This window comes from Paramacrobiotus metropolitanus, unplaced genomic scaffold, assembly GCF_019649055.1.
Source record: "Paramacrobiotus metropolitanus isolate TYO unplaced genomic scaffold, Prichtersi_v1.0 Parri_scaffold0000064, whole genome shotgun sequence".
Classification (NCBI taxonomy): Eukaryota; Metazoa; Tardigrada; class Eutardigrada; order Parachela; family Macrobiotidae; genus Paramacrobiotus; species Paramacrobiotus metropolitanus.
Window position 1 is genome coordinate 796982 of NW_026570284.1, and position 22905 is coordinate 819886.

General features: G+C 42.7%; 2 protein-coding genes and 1 pseudogene across 5 annotated transcripts; all 3 read right to left on the bottom strand.

The window, feature by feature from the left end:
- Window positions 1-66: 66 nt before the first annotated feature.
- Window positions 67-8364, bottom strand: LOC129593905 (uncharacterized; annotated as a pseudogene).
- Window positions 8365-10563: 2199 nt separating this feature from the next.
- On the bottom strand, window positions 10564-12536 carry LOC129593841 (uncharacterized). Its single transcript, XM_055490317.1, has 5 exons — window positions 12287-12536; window positions 12032-12128; window positions 11446-11849; window positions 11097-11361; window positions 10564-11033 (listed from the first exon to the last, which is right to left on the bottom strand). Exons 1-5 carry the CDS (start codon window positions 12534-12536, stop codon window positions 10910-10912), a joined length of 1140 nt encoding a protein of 379 aa, XP_055346292.1. The 3' UTR covers window positions 10564-10909.
- A 1218-nt stretch (window positions 12537-13754) lies between these two features.
- On the bottom strand, window positions 13755-22752 carry LOC129593900 (uncharacterized). Of its 4 annotated transcripts, XM_055490401.1 has the most exons (7): window positions 22438-22752; window positions 22201-22341; window positions 16905-17336; window positions 15933-16205; window positions 15675-15812; window positions 14994-15099; window positions 13755-14757 (listed from the first exon to the last, which is right to left on the bottom strand). In XM_055490401.1, exons 3-7 carry the CDS (start codon window positions 17254-17256, stop codon window positions 13926-13928), a joined length of 1701 nt encoding a protein of 566 aa, XP_055346376.1. In that variant the 5' UTR covers window positions 17257-17336; window positions 22201-22341; window positions 22438-22752; the 3' UTR covers window positions 13755-13925. The 4 variants fall into 4 exon arrangements, with proteins under 4 accessions (XP_055346376.1, XP_055346375.1, XP_055346379.1 ...); XM_055490400.1 differs by having other exon boundaries at window positions 22201-22752; XM_055490404.1 differs by lacking the exons at window positions 22201-22341; window positions 22438-22752 and adding an exon at window positions 18846-18907.
- Between the last annotated feature and the right edge of the window lie 153 nt (window positions 22753-22905).

The window sequence follows — 22905 nt, forward strand, 5'->3', positions numbered from 1 at the left end:
CCAGAATGCAAGAATAAGTATAGAACGGGTGAATAGACCGAGGGGGTAGGCACGGCTTGAAATGTGTCAAAAAGAAAAATTTATCCACGAATCTACAAAGCCGAAGGTACAGTGAATGTACAATTATGGAAATCCGACATAGTATACGGATGCAGGGAGCTGCCAGAATACGACACACATAAGTATTACATAACACTGCAATCTTTATCGCTCTTGGGCGTTTCCCGGCCTAAGCTGTCCCGGGGGAGATTATCACTGGGATCCCTGTCGCGATTCACATCCTCGGCGCGATTACTGTGACTACTGCGCCGGCGCGGCGACCGCGGTGACGGATCGGCCGAGGCGCTGCGGCCGTTGGTGCGCACCTCGGGATTGAGCATGTGGGAGGTGCTCGTGGCTGCCAGGGGTGGCCAACTGGGGACGCCGGTGGAGCTGCGCGCCTCCAGCGGCTGCTTATTACGCACGGAGCTTCCGCGGCGATCGCGCAACCGTCCCGGAGACGGCAGTTCCTGCGACGATTCCACATAGTCCCCTTCATAGTACACCCGCACCGACTGGACCCAGAATTTATCCTGATGACCCTGATCGTACAGATACCGGCTCTCGGCGGTGATGATGATCTCGTCGCCGACGTACGAGCTGTAGCCGTGCGTCTCGATGCCGATGATGGGCGAGTGGTCGGCGAAGATCCATTCCTGGACTTTGCCGACCAGATCCTGGAGGTTGTTGAATTTCGGCTGGCGTTTCCCGTAGTGGGTGGTGTCACCGGAGCCCGGGGGGTGGGACTAACATCTTGAGGAACACGCACGGGAAGGTCGGCATCTCCGCGGAGACGAGGTGGGTCTGGCGGGCGTATATATATAGATCAGGCGGATGAAGCGCAGTAAATTCGTACAGGAACCGCTCCCCATCCCCCGATGACATGTAGAAGGTGGTCTGTGTGACTATGTTTTTATTGTCGTTAACGTGCAGGACCACCGTCTGAATGTTGACGATACGCAGACCGGGATGTTCGTCCTCTTGGTATCTGTAATGATTTCCAAAAGGTCATCAGGAGAGTTCCGTAACGAAATAGAACAGCGCACTTCAACGTGTACCATCTGTAATGATATATTTTTTTGTAAGGTCTTCGGCCGTAATAATTTCTTATCGAAAAGATATGATTACGTACTTTGACGTGCACTATAATATGAATTTGTGATGGTTTTTCAAAGGTCATCAGCATAATTTCGTAGCGAAATATGTACTAGCAACGTGTGCTAACCTTACGAACCAATAACCGGCCAGGGTCAGAACTGAGTGACAGCGGCTCAGTTTGTGCTGTCGGGATGTTACCTGCTGTCGCATTATTTGTGGAACAAAGTGGGCAATGCCTGCAAAAGTACGGAATTACTCAGAATTATTTCGTTATACAGTAATATCATTGAAATGGGTTGCTAAATAAATTTTGTTATCTGGAATCGAGAAATTTATAAGTGATTCCGTGCATGAAAGCATCGATGACAGTTGTGTAGGTATACGCATTACGTATATCTATATGGGTGCTTGCAGATATCGAAGATACAGCAATACAGCATGATGCGATAAAAAGGGCAATGTTACCGTTATGATAATGCCTGCCTCTACGTTCTAAGGTGTCACAAAGTCTCGAAAATGGGCAAAACATTTATGCTACAAGGTTTTCATTTCAAGAAAACTCTCAAAATAATTTTTAAATCGTTGGGAAATGCTGCACCTCTATGACGTTATTTTTGAGTATTACCGGAAAATCACGAAAAACAAAAATTTCCGGTTTGTCATTAGAAAAAAATACAATATCCGGTGCATTTCAACATCGATCGTTCTAATATTATATCGTACACAGATTTATTATTACGGCTTATTGCATTGTTTATAAAGTTAGCCAAAATATAATACAACATCGAGGACTGAGTTGACAAAAACTGTCTTGCGTCGGTAAGTACTAGTAAAGCGATTGTTTCAATCTGCAGTGTGACACTAATTTGTTGACTCACCAACTTCCTCCATGCGTTCCACCCTCATCCCGGGAATCTCCTCACCAAAGTCCAAATAAAACACTCATAAAAAATACAGGCAAATTTTTTGCTTTTGGCCATGAAGAGAAGCAAGTGCGGTTGGAATCAACGGCTTCTGCAAAGAAACACTACCCGGGTACTTATATGTAGTACGATGCCGGTCTCAAGCAATATTGCCATATAAAAGGGAAAAACCACGTACAGCGCTTTCCGTATATAATGGAGCGGCACAAAATCATAATCTGGTACGAACCATTTGAATGGAATTTTAGTGGGAGTGGGAGTTGTCTGCACAGCCAGGATGGGAGTGTTCAGTACTAACAATTTACCGGCATGAGTGCATTCCGGGACCACATTAAAGTAGCGCAGGTAGTGGGATTTCATCTGGCTATTACGACTCAGCGCCGGTATTAAGCACATTCTAAGGCCACGCACGAATTCCGTCCAATCTTTCATGGTTTCAAAGTAGGAAGCTGTGTAGAAAAGCAATAAACGGTCATTTGCTGGCATTTTATAATGACAAAGTGCGGTATAGTGCAGTAAAGTAACAGTCTTTGATAGTGTGTGTGCTTAAAAAAACAAAAACATTGTTCACAAAAGACAAAATAATATATTCACTAACACATCTTGGAAATATAATTACTGAATTTTACAGTTCTACTAATTGATCTATTTTTCAAAGGTCACATTTTACCCTGTGCATTCGACCGTTAGTTGGATCCACGGTTTTTGTGTTATGCTGCGCCAAAATGTCCAAGCACTCAATATTGAGATTCTCAAATTCCCAGCGTGACGACAGCCATTCACTGGCCTGTGCCAAGAGAATCCCGAATGCCTCATACGTGTGACTACTAAACAAAATGCCTACCTCCAGCATATGCGGAAAGAAATCGCGATAGGTCAGACTGCTATAAGCGAATTCCGGTGAGAAACTGACGTCCTCGTGGTTTGGTATCGGTGTGGCAGTGTTCGTCCGCTCTCGAGGTGAATTCACTGAACTGGAGCTACTCGGGCTGGCAGTGTACAGCCGGTTCTGTGTAAACAAACGGATCCTCCATTTCCTTCCAGTTATCCCGATATTGGTCTCATACCTTTGTGATCCATTTGATTTCGCCAGTTAAAATCTTTTAAACGTCCATCTAGAAATGCAGTGGCAAACTAATACGCAGTGCTGAAGTCGAAAATTTATAATGAAATATACTGTAATTTGCGTACTTTCCCACATTTTCGCCCTGCAATTTTATCTACGTTTAAACGAAAAGGTCACGAAACAACAAAAAACAAACCACATTATAGATCATCAATATTTGGTCATAATGTTATACGCTGCCAAATTTTAATAAGTACCATGGCCATAATATGAAAACGTTATGCTACCAGTTGTTATAAGTATAATTACTGTACGTATCGTGTCAGTGCTTAAATTAAAAAGCAGAATATAACAATTATAAAAGCGAAAGCCAAATCGACGGAATGTTGTCACATATTAATTATAAATCAACTGCGTTACGATAACTACAATATTTGTTATAGAGTAATTAAAGTCCTCAGTGATATTGACATTGTTAACCCATTCACAGGTCTTTCTAACCGTATGTGATCGGAGAACGCTGCAGACATTTACTCGTGATAATAACGCTGGTTGAATAAAGTCAAACGTTCATCAGTCTTCGTTGTAATAATGATGAACTAAATACGTACTATATTTGCCCTGCAGTAGGCATAACAAAGTCAGCTAACCTGAAACCACTGCCAAAAAACAGCCCGAGATTCTAGCAATTCTTAACAAAATCTGACATCCATTAACAGGCTGTTATACGTGACGGAATGCTTCAGTCTTTGTAGTACAAATCAAGCGCGGCGAAAGTTAGCTTATTCATGCTTGATAAATCTAGCTGTCGCATGTCGACATTATCCCAGCGCTGCGGATTGCCGTTTGGATCGACACCGTTAAACCTAAATCCCAAGTACCACTAATTTATATTTATATCAAAACACTTATCTGAAGTCCCGAAATAGCGGTTGGCAGTTACCATACTCACATATGGAAGAAGCTGCGAATCCCCGCCCACTGTTTAGGGTATGCCAACACCTGCACCCAGCGCGCATGAATAGCGGTGACCTTTTCCAGTACTTGTTGTGTAACGGCCGGGCAACTGTCGCTAACAGCGGCTATGAAGCGATGCCACTTCTCTGTTGCTGTCTCTGTGTCGCGGAAGCGCAGGAACGGAATCATTACATCCAGTTGGCCTTCATTTGATTCCCACATGATCGTCTTCTCTATTTTCGGCCAGGATCTGCCGGCGTTGTAGAAGAGCTTCAGGAATAGAGAACTGCTACCGGTACCGGCCATCGGAAGCGCGGTAGTTAATCAGAATGAGCGTTTTACACATTCCGAACCACAATGACAAACGGGCGCATTCAAACGTATCACCGTAAACAGACGTTATTCCCATGAAAGGATTATGCATGAAAGTCTTGTTCTCGTAACCATTCTTGACAATGAGCAGCGGTAGGCGAATGCCCTTCCCATGTACGACGTTCAATAGCCGCAATATTTCTGCTCCAAAATTTTCTCCGCTTAAATTGCGGCTCTCTACTGGTGTTCTTTCGTCGACCAACGCCTCCGCTTGTGTCTCGCCGGAAATAGCGCGTTGTAACATCGTTACCATTTCGTATGTAATGACATCTTGCAAAGCACGATATATCGAGCCATCCCAGTCTTCGAGGGTACATCGGGAGGGGATGATGAAAATAATGTGGCGATGAGAGACATTATCGCACGAAATCAGCTGATGCCAAAGCGCGCACACCCTGTCAGCGACATCAGGGAATACAATATAGTCAAAATACTTGACTTGAGATACTGTGTTAACATTAGCACTATGAAAGTGGTTTCCTAGCATGAACGTGTTAAACCGGAAAAACCTTCCGCCGCTCCAAGAAAACATCCGCCGTAAATTTCACCCACCAGTTCATTTTTGCTATTCAAAAATGTGAAGCCCTATGGTCAGGATTTACGTGCGGATGATTTTACCAGTTGAAAGCGTGTTCATATCATTTTGCTAGAACGCTTACCAAACAACTGCGGTTAACTTACTGGCTCATCCGTAACTGAGAAATGATATCCATGGTCCAGAAAATAATTCCAGGTATTGCGGCCGGGAGAACTTGGATGCCTTTTTCTTCCACTTCTATAAAAACGTTCGCTTAACGATCGTTTTTTGTTCAAAGACAGAATAAGCACAGGGAGAACTTTGAAAAATACTTTTATCGGCAATGGTCAAGTTGGCGTCGCCAAACACGAATTTAAGGGTTAAAATTATTGTATATATGATATGCGTCATTTATCCTGCTGTTACTTATTATGTACAGGTTATAGTACATTTCTCGATCATAATTTTACTACTTTTAAATTGTTGTTATACTTAAATAATCGCTGCGACATAACAAAATTCTTCTTGAAATGTGGAAGAAATCAAGCACAGAGATCTGTTTATTGCAAAAGTGCAGAGATGACCACGCATCATGTACGACTGACCACTAACTGAGATAGTTGTCAACAATTATGGAAGTCTTATTTTCTATACTTTCACCGTGCACTGGTTAGAGAAAGCATAAGTTAAGATGGGAAGATCGTACTTGATAATTTTACGCATCTAAACAGAAGTATAGACAAATCAAAGCTCAAATACTGTACCATTACATTTACATCAGTTTTTCAGATTTTCTCCGCGCCGGTAAAAAAAGCGGTGCAAAATCACAGATAATGTATAACAGAACACATAGAGTAGGTATCTGCCGTTATATTAATTCAACGCTTAACACTGTTGTTATTGTTGCAGTTTATTTATTCTTTGGACTGTCCTTTACGGTACGTAATACAATATGAGTACTTCGTAGAATACAATAGCAATTTTAGATCGAATAGTATCGAAGCGGCATTAACAAGTAAAGAAAAGTGAATTTGATAGTATTGCCGCATAGCTTTATTTTGTTTTACTGTACAAAGCACTACTGGATACGTATACAGATACACATATTTTTATGTATGAAAGCAAGCGCATATAAGTATGAAAGAGAGAACCAGAAGCTTGTCCTTTGTATTCAGCTGCAGGTGAAACGATTTTGTGGCGCAAAACAGGGAAACATCTTTCAGTAGTTACTCAATTATCTGACACTTTATTTGATTACACCCTTATTTGAAGTTTATTTCTTCCTATCCTTCATGTTTCATTTATTTGCTGTCGCGCTCCAGCTGAGTGTCCAATAGAGTCAATAATTTCTTGCATGAAACGATTTTTCTAACATGATGTGCAATGATGCATATTTTGCCACTCACCGTGTTGTAAGCTGAATAGTGGGGAGTTCGGTGGGACCAAAATCATGTTTCCTCGTTCGATTCCTCGCGACTGTTGCTCGGTGAGGTAGTTTTGGCACGATTTTCTGAGACTATCTTCGTTCCAGAACAAACTGCGTCCCGCTGCGTCACCATGCACTTCGGCGCAAATGAATGTGACCGTGTCGATTTCCGCTCGCACAAACACACGACAATCTACCTCGAAATAGTACTCCGCGCCCGTATGGTTTTTTTTATAACGAAAAATAAACCTCATCCGTGTTGGTTATCTTATTAAACCGGCAGCGGTCATTACACGGGTCACTAGAGAGTAAGAGTACTTGGCATGTGGGAACCAGAAACTTGGGCGCAACAGATGTGCCTGATTGAAAGACACGATGTGCTTCCGGTAGCTTAGTCCGTTAGGCCGTCGATGGAAACTTTCCTCGTCAGTTTGCAACGGCAGATGTTCGGTCAGGTGGCAGACCGGCACAACCCGGCATTCCGGTGAACTAGAGGATGTGTTTGGCTGATTTAAGCTGACCGCACAGAACATGCAGTATATTGAGTTTCTATCTTCAATCACAGTAGCTGGTCGGAATATGAACGGTCCGCCGGGTTCGTCCTGTAGTGCTGCATGCAAGGAAATCTGAGGAACTGATGATGTAAGGCCACGATACCGGATCCTACGATGCGGGTATACAAATTTAGAATGGATCCATTCGATAGGGATGGTGCTGGCATCGAAGTCAATGAAGAAGTAGTCGCCGTCAATATCTTGGACACTTCCTAGCCACCATTGGCCGTTGTCACGCATCACGAGCACTGTGTTTCTGTAATTTACAGTCCGTCCATCGGAGCGCAGCTCCCGAAAATAGCGCGATAAGCCGGACATAGTGCTTCTGGAATGATTACTATGTAAACTACCTGCAAAAAAGGATGATAATACGTTACAGTACAGTCGGATTTCACAGAGGCTATTGTATGATTTATGCCAAGATACATCCATGTTGCAGATGATTTACAGCTGAAACAGTTTTAATGAAAATACAACAATCAGTGCTCTCCTCATACATTACTTGAAAGGTTAAAGTGGACATCTATAGCGTGTTTTTACCACCGGAACGTCAGTCTCATCATGTGCGATGGCTTTTCAATCCCAGTAATTTCTCTCATGTTTTGCCCATCATTAACGTGCAGGTTGAATGGAGATTTCAACACAACATATTCATCCGCAACGTAAAAATAAAATACAACTGCTAATTATTGTGGGAAAGATCTGCAGGGGCAAGAAATGAAAAAAATGAGAAAATATTAATTTTTGTAATGCAAAATTACTTATTATTAGCCTTGCAAGCGCAGAATTGGCAGTAGTACTTAATAAAAGCTAAAATTGCAAACTACAGAAAGAACTGCATAAATAAGGAAGACAAACTGTTTACCGCAAGATCTCAAGCACAGGAAACAGAATCCCGTCACACAGATTAGCAACTCTCTGGATCATCAAATTTTTCGGAAGAACTACTTTACGCATCATGCAAAAGGGCGAGAGAACTAACCTTCACGTGCTTGCTGTGCAGAGCGATAACATACGCATGCTAGCTGTCACTTCCGCATGCGAATCCAGATGGTCAGAAGGACATTCACTTATTCCACTGGATAATATATCAAAATAAACAAATCCTTCTCCGCGACGCTGGGAATATTAGGGCAGCACGCGAATAAGTAAATCCGTAATCAATGAGAAAGAAGGCAGTTCTCGAAATGGCGACTTTTTTCTTTTTGACAGCAGTACAGCATTCAAATGCCAAAACTAAAACGGCCGAACATAACCGATCATGGATCCCGTGCTGTTGCACACATTATGCACCTGCAGCATCTGCATCGGCCCGCATTGTGCTAGGATTTCATCAATACTACCCTCACTTGATTCTGATTGCAAAATTAGCACTCCTGGTTGCAAAATTAACACTCTTGAGGAAGAAGGTGTTTTAAAACTGCCAAGCGGGGACTGTATGTGCTATTGTCGGTGTGACGGTCAATGAATGAGCTAAGTGTGGGCCTGTGGCCACTACCAACTCTATACGTACAGAGTACGTACGACTGCGCACTTTTGTAGTAAGTACAGTCCATACAACGTGAATTTTATTGACGCTGTTTTACCTGGATAGAAGGGAAGGTTCAATGCACCGGCGGCTGGCCCGTCGCACTGGCAAGTTTCCGGTTTACAACGTCCATTTGTTCGGGAGATGAAGCATCGGGGTACCGAAGATACATTTATATTATTTGTTTTTTCAACACCGAAATGTAGAAACAAAATTAATGAAAGTTTTTTTCACTCTTTAAACTTTTCATAGGTTGCATAATTCAGTACGTGCACGCTAACAGAAATCATTTACAATATATAGACAAGAACAGGTACAGTGCGCTCGCCTATTTTCACTGTCTTTCCGGTAAGCAAACCCGTTTAACAAATGCAGCCGCATTTAAACGTTTCCCTCAGGGCTGGCCTGTATTCCTGTGAAATTCAATTTTCTGTCAAGCTTTATTTTTGTTTCAAAACAAAATCTATCTGAAAATTGTAAATAAAGGAAATTCAAAGACTTCCGGCGCTTGAAACATTCACAACCGCCCGGTGGTGTAGCGCAATTCAGTTTTTCATCTTGCAAATTTCTGAATATTCCCGTACTTTTCCTTTTTGATTTTTCTCAACGAAAAGTGTTTTCTTTTGTCTTTCTTCGTTAAAAAATTAAGAACAAGAGGTTGCGAATAATTTTTGTTAAATATGTATCGATTAGAACTCGACCGGCGCGAAACCACTCTATCTGCCTTAACGGCCTATAGAAAAAAGCAAGGAACGTGACGTACGGCCAGTGTTAACCTTCGATAACTCGCTACAAAAATTTTCTGACATGTATATGATCATGTGACTTACCTACTTAGTTGTAATTGGGCGTTTTTTAATATGCTGCGATATGAGGAATGAGCATGCGAATCGGGGATGATCGGGTAACTGATCCGATAGAAAATTAATTTAAGTAGTCTTGCTGTTTTGGACTGTACTGGTATTGTTCATGGACGTCGCCCAGGCAAATTACCATGGATTACCTCGTATTTTATTACCGATGTTGTGCTACTATAAAGAAGAATCAATCTATGGTATGGAACATTCAGTTTATGGCTGTAAACTTATCAAGTCTCAAAAGCGTTAAAAATCAAGTGAGCAGCCAGATTCGGATGATACAACAATAATTTTGATATTGTCCGCACACAGAAAGGTTGACCTTTGATAATGCTCATATACTGTAATTATAGCAAAATGTTTCACAGTTCATATGTATATAATGTTATAACGTAGTAACTGAGCGCTCCCTTAACAGGCTGCGATAGAAATGCGAAGGATTGACCAATACCATGCATCCGGATGTGATCGCAGGCACTGCTAACAGAGAAAACAGCTCTATGTGATACTATGTAGTATATTTCTATTGTTATAAATCTTGTTTTTTGATACCCAGTCCGTACTTTTATGACGATAGAAGTATGATTTAATGCGTTGTAAAAAAACAAGTTTCAAGAGTGCTGTTTGCAATTTATAAACAAATGGCAGAAAAACATACAAAGTATACCAGCACAATATACTGACCCGAGTAAAACAACTTGCAGGAAAAACGTTAGTTTAACGTGTAACTATTGTTAGGTGAACGGAGGTGTGTAAATTTTAGCCGTCTACTAACGTTCAGCTAACGTTTTTTTTGCAAGTTGTTTTACTCGGGGGATCTTGTCGCTTGCATACATAAATGCATGCAAGCGACACCTACAGTAAATTTACATTTTAGCGCGAGTCATAATACCGTCATTCCCGCATCTGGCGATGGATCCGATGCTGGGTCAATCTAGAAGCCGATGTGATTCGCGCGCAGGAAATAACAGGAGACGCACTGGTTTATGTGTGCTGTGTACGATGCACTGGTTTATATACATGTGTGGTGACATCTCTTCATCTTTCTGATGTCACTTTCCATCTATCTCACATTAATCATTCCTGTGACCTTTATGCAACTGCCTTAACCAAAGACAAACGTGGGTAGATACTAGATAACAAGTAGGCGTTGGTTTTTGCTATACGTTTTAAGGGTTTTAAGGGGATTTTACGCAACACCCTTTTTCTCACGGTGAGTTAAGTACAGCATTCTGTGCTCTGTGCCAATCTGTGGTAACGATTAATTCATATTCTACGTTATGCGAATGCTTAAGCTTCCAGCTTCGTCCTTCATATTTCGTAACCAACAAACGCTCGACATTTCTTAACGGTACAATTACAGAAACAAGAATTAACAAAAGACAATAAGAATAAAACAAAAAAAAATATTGCCACTCTAACAAACAATTACCATAATCAGCTAATATATATCCCATTATCAGCAATAATAACAAAAAACGGAACTCTTCGACGAAGAATGCATTATAAATAAGTCAGCCGCTGCAAAAGATACTAAAATTCTATAATCTTGTTGCTTCGTTGACATGGGCCTTAGTCTGCCAAGTATTTGTCCAACATGTGCAGAGATAATGGACTTAGCAGCGACACATCCATTTCCTTCAGGTCAACGCCATTCCAACACTGTGGCTGTCCGTCAAAGCGAACACTGCTGAACCTGGATCAAGAGGATATCGCCGCATTATAACCGAATTTAAATTGTTTTTGTATATACACTCACAGAGTGAGAAACTCGCGAATGCCAGTCCATTCGTCGGGGTACAACGTCTGCACCCAGCGCCAGTGCATCCTCTTGACCCTTGCGTACACGTCACAGCCAACGGCCGGACAGTTATCGTTGACTGCGGCTATGAAGCGTCGACACTGTTCCGCTGGCGTCTCCGTGCAACTGAAGCGCAGAAAAGGAATGAGCACGTTCAAGTGCGCTGCTGGCATCTTCCGCCGCTCGCTTTCGCCTCCGGATTCTAGCCATACCGTGCTGCCAGCTTCATAATGGAACAGAGCGCGCATTAGAGCATCAAAGCATGACTGAATGGACGCGGTGAAGTTAACGAGCAGCAGTTCCTTACACATGGACAACAACCACGACAGCTGTTCGCATTCATAGTGTCCCGTCTGGGCATTCCTGGTGATGTCCAGAAAAACCTGTCCTTCGTGCTCCGCGACATCTGCATAGTCCTTTAGGACAATAACTGGCAGGCGAAAGGTCTTTATTTGCAGCAACTGCGCACTATTCCATACAGTCTGTCGGAAGTTAATTTTGTAATGCAGATGACGCTTTCCGTCGTTAGTGAACGTCATGCTGCGAGTATGCTGCGAAGGGTAAGTGTTCAGCAGCGCGATCAACTTGTGTGCGAACCGGGCAGATTCGTCTGCGTTGAAAAATCCTCTAAAGCAAAGGGGATAGACATCGAAGACGATGTGCTGATCCGCTATGGGTTCCAGCAAGAGATCCTTCCACAGCGCGCAGACTCTGCAAAGACAAAATTAAGTAATAATACACGTCAACGGTATTTTTAGATAGAGGAACAGACCAATTATGATGGTCTATTTCTTGTAATTAAGATATTTTTGTTGTAATTAAGTTTGTTCTCATTATAAACTTGATGAGTGTAACTGTCTAGTTGCGCTAATAAACAAAAATAATGGTCTAACCGGTTTATCCTCAAGTAGCGAGTAATGATATCCAGGTCATACAGAATACAGGCCAAAACCACATGTGGCAGATCCGTGATATTGGTCTCTTCCACACCTGCAAAAGTAAGTACCGCTTCTGTAAGTACTGCCATAGGTGCTGCTCGGAAGACACTTCAGCCGTTCCGACAGGAAATAAAAAGCCAAACTGTCTTCGACTACTAACTAGAATTTTATTAATATAATAATGTGTTTAACAGTTACTGTTTCACTTACCCAGCTGGGTTGCGCCGGTTCCACAATTCCGGGTGATATTTCTGCCGGCATTGCGAAATTGTTGCTTATCGAGGTACGTCTGGCAAGCTTCCGTTAGGGACCCTTCATTCCAAAGCAAACTACGCCCTGCGACGTCGCCGTGCATTTCAGCGCAGATGAAGGTCACCGTGTCCGTCCCCACGCGCGCAAACACCCGGCAGCCCACATTCAGTTCATACGCCACATGGTGCACAAAACACTGGAACCGCATACTACTCACGTTATCACGCCGTGCAAACTGACAACTGGCATTGCACACATGGTCAGTACTGCCCAAAATTAAGCGCATGTGCACAACAAATACGTGGGCAGGAAGTCCACTTCACGCAGCAAATGTGCCTGATCGAAGCCGATAACATGTTTACGGTACACGAGTCCGTCAAGCCGGCCGAAGAAGCTAGGATCTTCGGTCGGCAGTTGTGCGACAAGTTGCGAGCGATGGATGAAGCAGGTACTGGCTGCATGGGTTGGATTACTGTGATCATCGAGGCGAACAGCGACGAAGACATCACATATGACCGTAATGACCGTCCCAATGCGTAACACTAGCGGGCCATCCTCGACATCGCGCAATGCAACCGGCAGGTGTGAACCAGAGCGTAGCTGAGCACTGGACAGGAAACAGTGCGGCCAGAGGTGCCGGGAGTGAATCCAGTGGGCGGTTATGGTGCTGGCGTCGAAATCAACGTAGAAGTGGTCGCCGTCCATATCCTGGACGTAACCCAGCCACCACTGGCCGCTGTCCCGCTGCACCAGCACGGTGTTCCCGTAGCTCACGTCCCGACGACCCGAGTACATTTGGCGCAGGTACAAAACTGTTGCGGCCATCGTGCTCAGAATTTAGCAGCCGCTAAGAACTCGTTACGATCAGTCATATATATACACAGATCAACTGAGAAACCGCTAATTCAAGATAGCGAATTAAAGCCAACTTAATTTCCTCGGAGGAGAACGTTAACGCTTTATGTGAGTTTTGAATCCAATAGACAGCAGCTGGAATGATTATTTTATTTTTACCCACCATTGTCACTAGTGGTGTCCCAGTTTCAACGTCAAAGGAACTAGCGACGAGCGGGTGCGTAGTGCAGTTCTGGCCTGTTTGCCAGTGCCATGCGTGCCCTTGTTCAGAATCAATTTAACCTGTTTTATTTTGGCCACGCTTTTGAAACTGTAATTTTCTACGAAATGTCCTTCTGTCATTGTTGTCTCAGGTCACGGAGAGGCATCGTTATGCGAAAGAATAAACGTTGATACAACTGCTCCTTGAACGTACACGTAACGCGATAGCCGGACAATGGAAGAGAATTGTGAGTCGCTGATTGCATTTCGCCTAGATAGTTTTATTTAATGCTATACCCAAAGCTATACCACTGCAACTTGAATATTACTATCCATACAGGAGAGTAAAGACGTAATACCAGAATGCAAGAATAAGTATAGAACGGGTGAATAGACCGAGGGGGTAGGCACGGATTGAAATGTGTCAAAAAGAAAATTTATCCACGAATCTACAAAGCCGAAGGTACAGTGAATGTACAATTATGGAAATCCGACATGTATACGGATGCAGGGAGCTGCCAGAATACGACACACATAAGTATTACATAACACTGCAATCTTTATCGCTCTTGGGCGTTTCCCGGCCTAAGCTGTCCCGGGGGAGATTATCACTGGGATCCCTGTCGCGATTGACATCCTCGGCGCGATTACTCTGACTACTGCGCCGGCGCGGCGACCGCGGTGACGGATCGGCCGAGGCGCTGCGGCCGTTGGTGCGCACCTCGGGATTGAGCATCTGGGAGGTGCTCGTGGCTGCCAGGGGTGGCCAACTGGGGACGCCGGTGGAGCTGCGCGCCTCCAGCGGCTGCTTATTACGCACGGAGCTTCCGCGGCGATCGCGCAACCGCCCCGGAGACGGCAGTTCCTGCGACGATTCCACATAGTCTCCTTCATAGTACACCCGCACCGACTGGATCCAGAATTTATCCTGATGGCCCTGATCGTACAGATACGGGCTCTCGGCGGTGATGATGATCTCGTCGCCGACGTACGAGCTGTAGCCGTGCGTCTCGATGCCGATGATGGGCGGGTGATCGGCGGAGATCCATTCCTGGACTTTGCCGACCAGATCCTGGAGGTTGTTGAATTTCGGCTGGCGTTTCCCGTGGTGGGTCGTGTCACCGGTGCCCTGGGGGGTGGGGACGAACATTTTGAGGAACACCCGCGGGAAGGTCGGCATCTCTGCGGGGACTAGGTGGGTCTGGCGGGCGTAGATCAGACGGATGAAGCGCAGTTCATACAGGAAACGCTCCCCATCGCCCGATGACATGTAGAAGGTGGTTTGTGTGTCTATGTTTTTGTTGTCCTTAACGTGCAGGACCACTGTCTGGATGTTCACGATACGCAGGCCTGGATGGTCGTCCTCTTGGTATCTGTAATGACAATTTCGAAAGGCCATCAGGATAGTTCCTTAACGAAATAGAACAACCCCACTTCAACGAACGTGTACATCTGTAACGATATTTTTTAAAAGGTCATCGGCCGTGATAATTTCTTAACGAAATGATTATGTCCTTCATTGCGTGCTACCTATATTTGTAACGATTTTTCAAAGGCCATCAGTATAATTTCGTACCGAAACAAATATGTACTAGCAAAGTGTACTAACCTTATGAACCAATCACCGGCTCGGGTCACAACTGATGACAGCGGCTCAATGTGCTGCCGGGATGTTACTTGCTGCCGCATTATTTGTGGAACAAAGTCGGCAATGCCTGCAAAAACACGGAATTACTGAAATTATTTCGTTGAGATATCAGCTAGTGAAATCGGTTATCAGTTTAATTTCTGTCAGCGCTAATTGCAACATATATCTGAACTCGAGAATTTAAAAAGGGTTCCTCGCAGCATGAACAAAACTTACAAGGTAAGGTACATGCAGAATCGAGGCTGCCATAATTACATTATCATAAAGTGTCACTTAAGAGACTTGATAAAGGGAAGCATATTAATGCTGCAAAGTCTTGTTCATATAAAGACTTTCTCCAAAAATTTTACAGTTTTTGGACAATGCTGCACCTCTATAAAAGCATTTACATATTTTCTATTAACGGGGAAATCACGAAAAACGAAAATTTCCGGTTTGTCGTTAGAAAAAGTTCGATATCCGGCGCATTTTGTTATCGACCGTTCTAATACAAATTTATTATTACGGCTTATTCTGTCGTTTATAAGCTAGGCAAAGCGTAGATACAACATCGAGAATTGTGTTGACAGAAACTGTCTTGCGTCGGTAAGTGAAGCGATTAAGTGTTTCCGTCTGCAGTGTGCCGCTAATTTGTTGACCCACCAACTTCCTCCATACATTCCACCTTCATCCCGGGAATCTCTTCTCCAAAATCCAAATAAAACACTCGTAGAAAATACAGGCGAATTTTCTGCTTTTGGCCATGAAGGGAGAAGCAAGTGCGGTTGGAATCGACGGCTTCTGCAAAGAAACACTATCCTACAATGCCGGTCTCAAGCGATATTGCCACATAAAAAAGGGAAAAACCACAGCGCTTTCCGTTTATAAAGGAGCGGCATAGAATCATAATCTGGTACGCACCATTTGAATGGAATCTTAGTGTGAGTGTTTGCACAGCCAGGACATCGCCATTGATGGGACTGTTGCGGAGTTTATCATTGAGTGCCTCCACCAGTACACCCAGCCGGGTGTATTCAATACTGACAATACCGGCATGAGTGCATTCCGGGACCACATCAAAGTAGCGCAGGTAGCCGGGTTTCGTCTGACGATTACGACTCAGCGCCGGTATTAACCACATTCTAAGGCCACGCACGAATTCCGTCCAATCTTTCATGGTTTCAAAGTAGGAAGCTGTGCAAAAAGCAATAAACGGTCAGTTTCTGGCATTTTAATAACAAAGTGCGGTGACAAAGTCACAGGGTTTGATAGTGTAATGGAGCATGCGTTCTAAGAACCGGAAACTACCCTTTCAATTAAGGCGTTGGCTAGCAAAGGTCATGTCATATAAATAAATTTTAATTACAACGGAGATATGTGTTATTGCCGGCAATGTATTTCGCTGTCGCTTTCTTGAGAACAAAATAATATTTTAATTCAGCGCTATTTGAAAATTCATAGTAAAAAGTGCGTATCTAAATATTTTTTAATCACAGCCGAGAAGTGTGGATGTTGTTGCCGGCAAAGTGTTTCGCTGCCGCTTTTGCCAATTAAGTGTAGAATAACATTTTAGTTCTGCGTTATTTTAAAATTCGAAGTACAAAATCCGTATTGAAATAAATTTTGACTGCAGTTTAGATAAAATATTATGGTCAATTTCCTCCTGTGTCACTTTGCTGCCCCTTTGCTGATGAAACAATGATATTTTAATCAACCGTTATTTACAAATTCAAAGTCAAGCGCACATGCTTGAAAAATCTTTTTACATAAAACGACATATAATATATAACACATTTCATACTCCTATGTGTGAGATATAATCTAAAATTGTACAACTGTACAACTCTAAGCGATTTATTTTCCAACTGTCACGTTTTACTCTGTGTATTCTACCTTTATTTGGATCCACGGTTTTTGTATTATGCAACGCCAAAATCTCAACGCATTCCACATTAAGAATCTCGAATTCCCTATGTGACGACAGCCATTCATTGGCGCGTGCCACCAGTATCCCGAATTCCTCATACGTCGGACTACTAAACGAGCTGCCTTCCTCCAGCATGCGCGGAAAGAAATCGCGATAGGTCAGACTGCTAACAGCGAATTCTGGCGAGAAATTGACATCCTCGTTGGTTGGTATCGGTGTGGCACTGTTCTTCCGCTCTCGAGGTGAATTGGAGCCACTCGGGCTGGCAGTGGACAGCCGGTGAACCGTCAGCCGGTTCTGTGTAAACGGATCCTCCATTTCCTTCCAATTACGCCGATATTGCTCTCAACCTTTGTGATCGATGTGATTTCCTTAGTTAAAACCTTTTAAACGCCCACCTAGAAATCCAGGGGTAAATCTGTTAACACGGTATAAATTCTCCTTAAGACTGCCACTGCAGAGAACGTACTGCAATTGTCCTTACTTTCCCATATTAAAGCGTCCTACAATTTTATATACGTATGAATATATATGAGAACAGAAAGGTCACGAAGCAGAATAAAGAAAAATATCACGTCGTAAATTACATACCACCAGTGTTAATGTTATATGCTGCAAACATTATTACGTACCAAAATATGAAAGAATCAGTTGTCGAAAGCAGAATTAGGCATCGTAACAGTGCAAAAAAAGCAGAGCATAATGTAAACGATAACCAAATTACTAGAATGAACATGTAGTCAACTACAGTAGCTGTAAGGAAATCAGTTGCGTCACTATTATTTCAATATTTAATCCAAAATAATTACAGTGTTCAGCGATATCAGAACCGTTTTTACAGCTCTTTTTAATCGCTTTAATAAAATGTGATCTCAGCACGCTGCAGGCGTTCACTCCTGATAATAACGCTGGTTGAATAAAGACATTCATCAATCTTCGTTGTAATGATGAACTAAATACTTGTCATCGCATGCACTGTATTATCATCGCTGGTACTTTATCCTTGTCATCCTTGATTTCTCTGTGATTTAATAAATTGTCAGCGACTTCAGCCTTTTAAATGAAAAAGGCTTGAACGTGATAAACAGTAAAACTTTCGGGGGAGAAAGATAAAATTCCGGCAAGGTCAAAATTTCCTATAGTAAACACAAACGCCGCGCTCTAGCTTCGTATACGAGTATAACTCTCGATTCCGCTATACTTCAATTCAATGCTCGCAACATGTTGGGATAAAATGTATTTCTGCACTATTTGGTTTGAATATTAACGCTTCGGCCAACATGGGATGCAATTTCCTTTGGCAATACCGGGGCAGTATACAATTTGTCAGTGCCGGCGCTGCCACCGATGCGTCACGTTTAGCCACAAATTGCTTTTGTAAAGTAATCTATTTGCACTGCAGATTGTATTTAACAACATTTGCGTGAAGCGGAAACGCGTCGGGATCATGCATGCCGCGCCATCCCCAGACAAGATAGAGGCAAGGTTCTCAAGATTGGCAAAGGCGCGAGAACCTTGCCCCGCTCGGGACAATTACGGGCTTATAAGCCCACGCACGATACACAATTAATTTCCATCATTAATAACTGAATGAAACATCGCGTCGTCTGCTTTGCATGCGCAGCAAGTGGTTACCGTTATTAAATATTCCATCAAATCCAGCTCTCTGCATATTTCATCACAACATTGATTAAATTATTATACATTGTACATCAACTTACGGTTTTGTTCACTGCTGTATACATATGTCCTATAACAACAGATTTCCTTTCTAGCGGCTGTAATGAAAAGGAACAGAAAAACATTACAACTTCCGGTGTGGATCGCATGCGGTGGATGCCGATACCAACGTAAAAAGCATAACGATATCTTTTGGAAAATAATTATGACAAAGAACTGCCACATACTGTTCAGTGCTGTGCCTCATTTCCTTTTCACGTCGGGTCGCAGTGTCGATATATGCAGTGTGAGAAGGAAAGAGATTGAATTATGTCTAACACGCATGGTATTGCAAATTGAAAGAGCTCAACTAACCATATTAATCAAAATCGACAAGGTTTTTCAGCAAAAAGCACATGTCTCGCCCAATTGAAAAACGTCGCCCGTAAATGCCAGGACAAAAGCGCCCGACACATTTGGTCAAAAAATTCCCCTATCGCCTCACATTATTCATGCCGGGGATAATTCGATTTTATTACCAGCTGCCGCAACATGACACGCGGGAACAGCGCATTATCCAGTCCACTGAAAGCCCCGGCGCCACCGCTTCTACTTCGTCGAAATGATTATGTTTTACTTATAAATTTATGCAACATTTTTCCGGTGTGAACGAGAATTAGAATAAAGATTTGCCTATCTTTTCCCTGAAGACGAAAATCTGACACCGCTAATTATTAAATAATTAAAATATTTTCTGATACATTAAATAGTAAATCTACTTCAGAATTTACGAGAAAATGTAATCTAATGTTGATTAAAACTTCCATTTTGCAAAATTCGAAAATGATTTTTCCGCGGAAAAGTATCATTTAGCAGATTACGAATTCATAATACTATGTAAAACCTGTAAATCGTTTCATGGAGAACGTACGCAATACAAATAATTTATTGATGTGCATGTATAGTTGATCAAATGCAAACGCAATACATTATTCATACCATCAGCGAAGCGTAAAAAATAAATTACCACATATCGCTTTTCGTCTGTATATAATCAACATCCTGCGCCGGCATCCAACCGTAGAAGTATGTATCTGTATATCGTTCCGAAAAAGTGCATTTAGCGGCGAATTGTCTGGGACGGCGCACCGACAATGACATTCGATGCGCTCCACAAACATTGTACAATTTACACGAAAATAAATCACTTGGGTGTGGTTTAATGCACTAGCGGCGCTCTAGTGCGGCCACGGTACAAATCGATGGCCATCTTCCGTCCTTATACAGTATCACAATAACACCAACTGCTCTCCTTCCCCCAACTAATTAAGGTAGCGTTTAGACGGCCTTCAAGTTCAAGTTTCTCCCGGTTTTGTAATCTTCGTCTGCCGTCCGCTTTGCCCGCAAAACACGACCCGTCTGGTTAGTGGCGGACACTAATGGTGGCTGTTGCAATATTAATGTTCTCCCATATATCTATCAAGCGCACACGAGCGTATGCGCTCGCGGAGCTGGAAGAGATATTCTCCATCCCATCCATCGTCAGCTTAACGACCTGTTAAGTTCTAATGAAATACAGCCCTCGATCGTAGCCGTTTATATCGGCGCAGCTTAGACGCCGGACAGTCAGACATATGCTCGGGCAGTTGTGGAAGATTATATTATGTAAAGGTCATGTCCGGCGTGTCATGTGGACCGGCTTCCGTATTGTCAATAAAACCATTATTAACTACCGCGCGCGCATTCGCTTGCGGATCAGATTGGAAGGAAGAGGAAAAACGTCTCATTTATGGAGATTTATAAGTTTAAGGATAAGTGGGAACATCTGGTCCTAAGGCGGAATTAGAGCGGTTTATTGACAGTTATGGACGCGCGCTCGTTGTATATGTACAACGGCTAACGAACGCCTCTTCAGCACCGGCTGACTTAATTATGCAGTAACAAATGTGCCGCTAAATTTTTTCTTTTCCTTTACGAATTCAATTAACGTTTATTCTACAACTTTATACCGGCATTGTACAACTTGATACCGGCCTACCGGTTTTCTTTGCAGCATTCACAGCACATGCTTAAATAAATATTTTCTTTATAAAAGTTAAACGCCTGTTAAGCTGGCATAAATTTCCCCTTCTTTATCGATTGAGTCCCAATCAGTGTTTATTATCGTACAGTGTAGGGAGACTGATCATTGACGGGATAACAACATTATCGAATATGTATGGGACAATCGCGGGCTTTCAAGGGTAAAGAAAACCCCGGCTTACACTTTTTTCCCCTTGTGCAACGAAGATGTGGGAGCAAAAAAATATCCAGGAAACTCTTTGCAATGGTAATAAGTTTCGATGGGTTTGTTGCGTTCTTCTTTTGGTAGTCAATTAGCGGAGGGTATGGCAGCAGTCAGACCAGCAGCAGCCACACACGAAACAGATCATGAATACTCGTCTAGCAATCGATCAGTGTATTGTGCTGGCATGCGAGACACACACAGTCTGCCGGCGCACTGCACAACGATGCTCCAACTTGATCGTCCCTTATAGCCGGAAATGCGAAATCTTATGTGCTACATGCCTATCCGCTTTCCTGTTTTTCAATTAGCAAATGGTTTTCAACAACAACATTGCGTCACTGCCATTGACATACCTATATACACGTCGCACTGTATACACACACCGAACGGCTAGGTTTTTGTGGCGCATAAAACGTCGAAAAACCGGGAATGTGCTCCACTTTGCAGCTAATCAAATATGTAGCGTGTGTATTATGCTGATATTTGATATTACAGGTATAAATATCTGTATGTCTTCCACCGTATATCCTGTCAGGCTAGGTTTGGCATAAGGCTTGCAAAAATTAGTAGAGCGTATTTGCAGAAAACTTTAGGTTGACGAAGGTACGGTATAATAGCATTAAAGCATCGTAAATTGGTACAGCAATAAATTGAAATGAATTTCGTAAATTCACAGAATAATCTGACGGAGACAGTAAAGGATCGAAGCTAATACAATTTAAATTCCTACGTATTCATTTCATTCTCATTCAGAAAGCTTCCAATACAATCAATTTCATTATGTCGAACATTATTCTAACGAATAACTAAGAAAAAAATGTTCGTAGAAATGCGATTATCGTGTAGCTAATTGTTTGTCTAAAAGCAAGATAAGCTATTGGGCGGAAAAATTTGAAAAAACTTAAAATTATATCGCATGCATATGTAATAACATTTCTTTATAAAGAAACATTTAGCAAAAACGTCATATATTATATTTATGCATGAAAATGTTGTTTCCTGTATAATCACTATAATGCATTGCTAAAATTTGCGGGGTATATCGAAAAGTCATGTTCGTCACTAAAGAGAATTTAAAAAAAAGCATTGGTGTTTTATTTCATATCTTCGAGAGGGTACATAACTTTATACAACATCACAGAAGGTTTTGGGAGTACCTCGTTAAATAAATTCGAATGGTGCTGTCAGCGATATCGCAACCTGTTACTTATTAAATCCCATACCAATACACCTTCAAAATATGTTACAACTTTTATTGGAAAATGATTGATTGTACGGCTGTTAAAATTTCAACCAGATCGCACTCGGGCTGTTACCTTTTCGCAGCTGCCAACCGTCGCAGGCCAATATATGGGTGAGAACGACGCAATAATGTACCCACACCAACCGTGACTTGTAGTAATCCCGCGTTGATCCACCGCAATACGGGACTCCTTATGCGCAATTAACAGTAATGCCTACGACACAATTATTTCTAATTTTCGCATGCAGTTCGGCACAGGGATTTCACGGGGATGTGGTGTTGCGGCAGCGCTTCCTGCTCCAATAATTACCAAGTGAAGACTACCACACAGAGTGTCCGCATGGAAAATGTACAGGCGAAATCTGTAGCGTATCAGACGTTCACCGGTGCAGTGCATTAGAATGTCGGAATAAAACACACCATCAACTGGCTGGCTCCAACATCTTTACGCCAAGATCCTCCAAGAATTGCATAAAGTGGGGGGGAAAGTTGTGGCATGGATCTCATATGACAAAAGTATGAGCGATATTTACCAAAGCGAGCACACTGAAAAGCGTTTATCGACGTACAGCCAGCAAACAAGTGGTACAGTATGCGCCTGCATCCACAGAGGCGCAGCTCGGCGGCTTATTTTCCATTGGTATGGGTTAACAGGATAGGCAATAATATCCTGTATGGAACTCAACCCATTATTGATCAGGAGTGCCAGAACCGGCAACGGGATAGCATTTGGGAAACACGTGTGTACGAGAAGTTGAGAACGGCTCACACAGTAAGT

Bases quoted from the DNA above. Each gene is read 5' to 3' on its own strand.
- LOC129593841 (XM_055490317.1), bottom strand. From the start codon at position 12,536: ATGCGGTTCCAGTGTTTTGTGCACCATGTGGCGTATGAACTGAATGTG. The intron at 11,850-12,031 runs GTTAGACCATTA...TTGTCTTTGCAG, and splicing joins CGCTACTTGAGGATAAACCG to AGTCTGCGCGCTGTGGAAGG. The intron at 11,362-11,445 runs GTAAGGAACTGC...TCCATTATGAAG, and splicing joins GTCGTGGTTGTTGTCCATGT to CTGGCAGCACGGTATGGCTA.
- LOC129593900 (XM_055490401.1), bottom strand. From the start codon at position 17,256: ATGGAGGATCCGTTTACACAGAACCGGCTGACGGTTCACCGGCTGTCC. The intron at 16,206-16,904 runs GTAGAATACACA...CTTTTTGCACAG, and splicing joins AACCGTGGATCCAAATAAAG to CTTCCTACTTTGAAACCATG. The intron at 15,100-15,674 runs GTGGGTCAACAA...GTGTTTTTGCAG, and splicing joins GGAATGTATGGAGGAAGTTG to GCATTGCCGACTTTGTTCCA.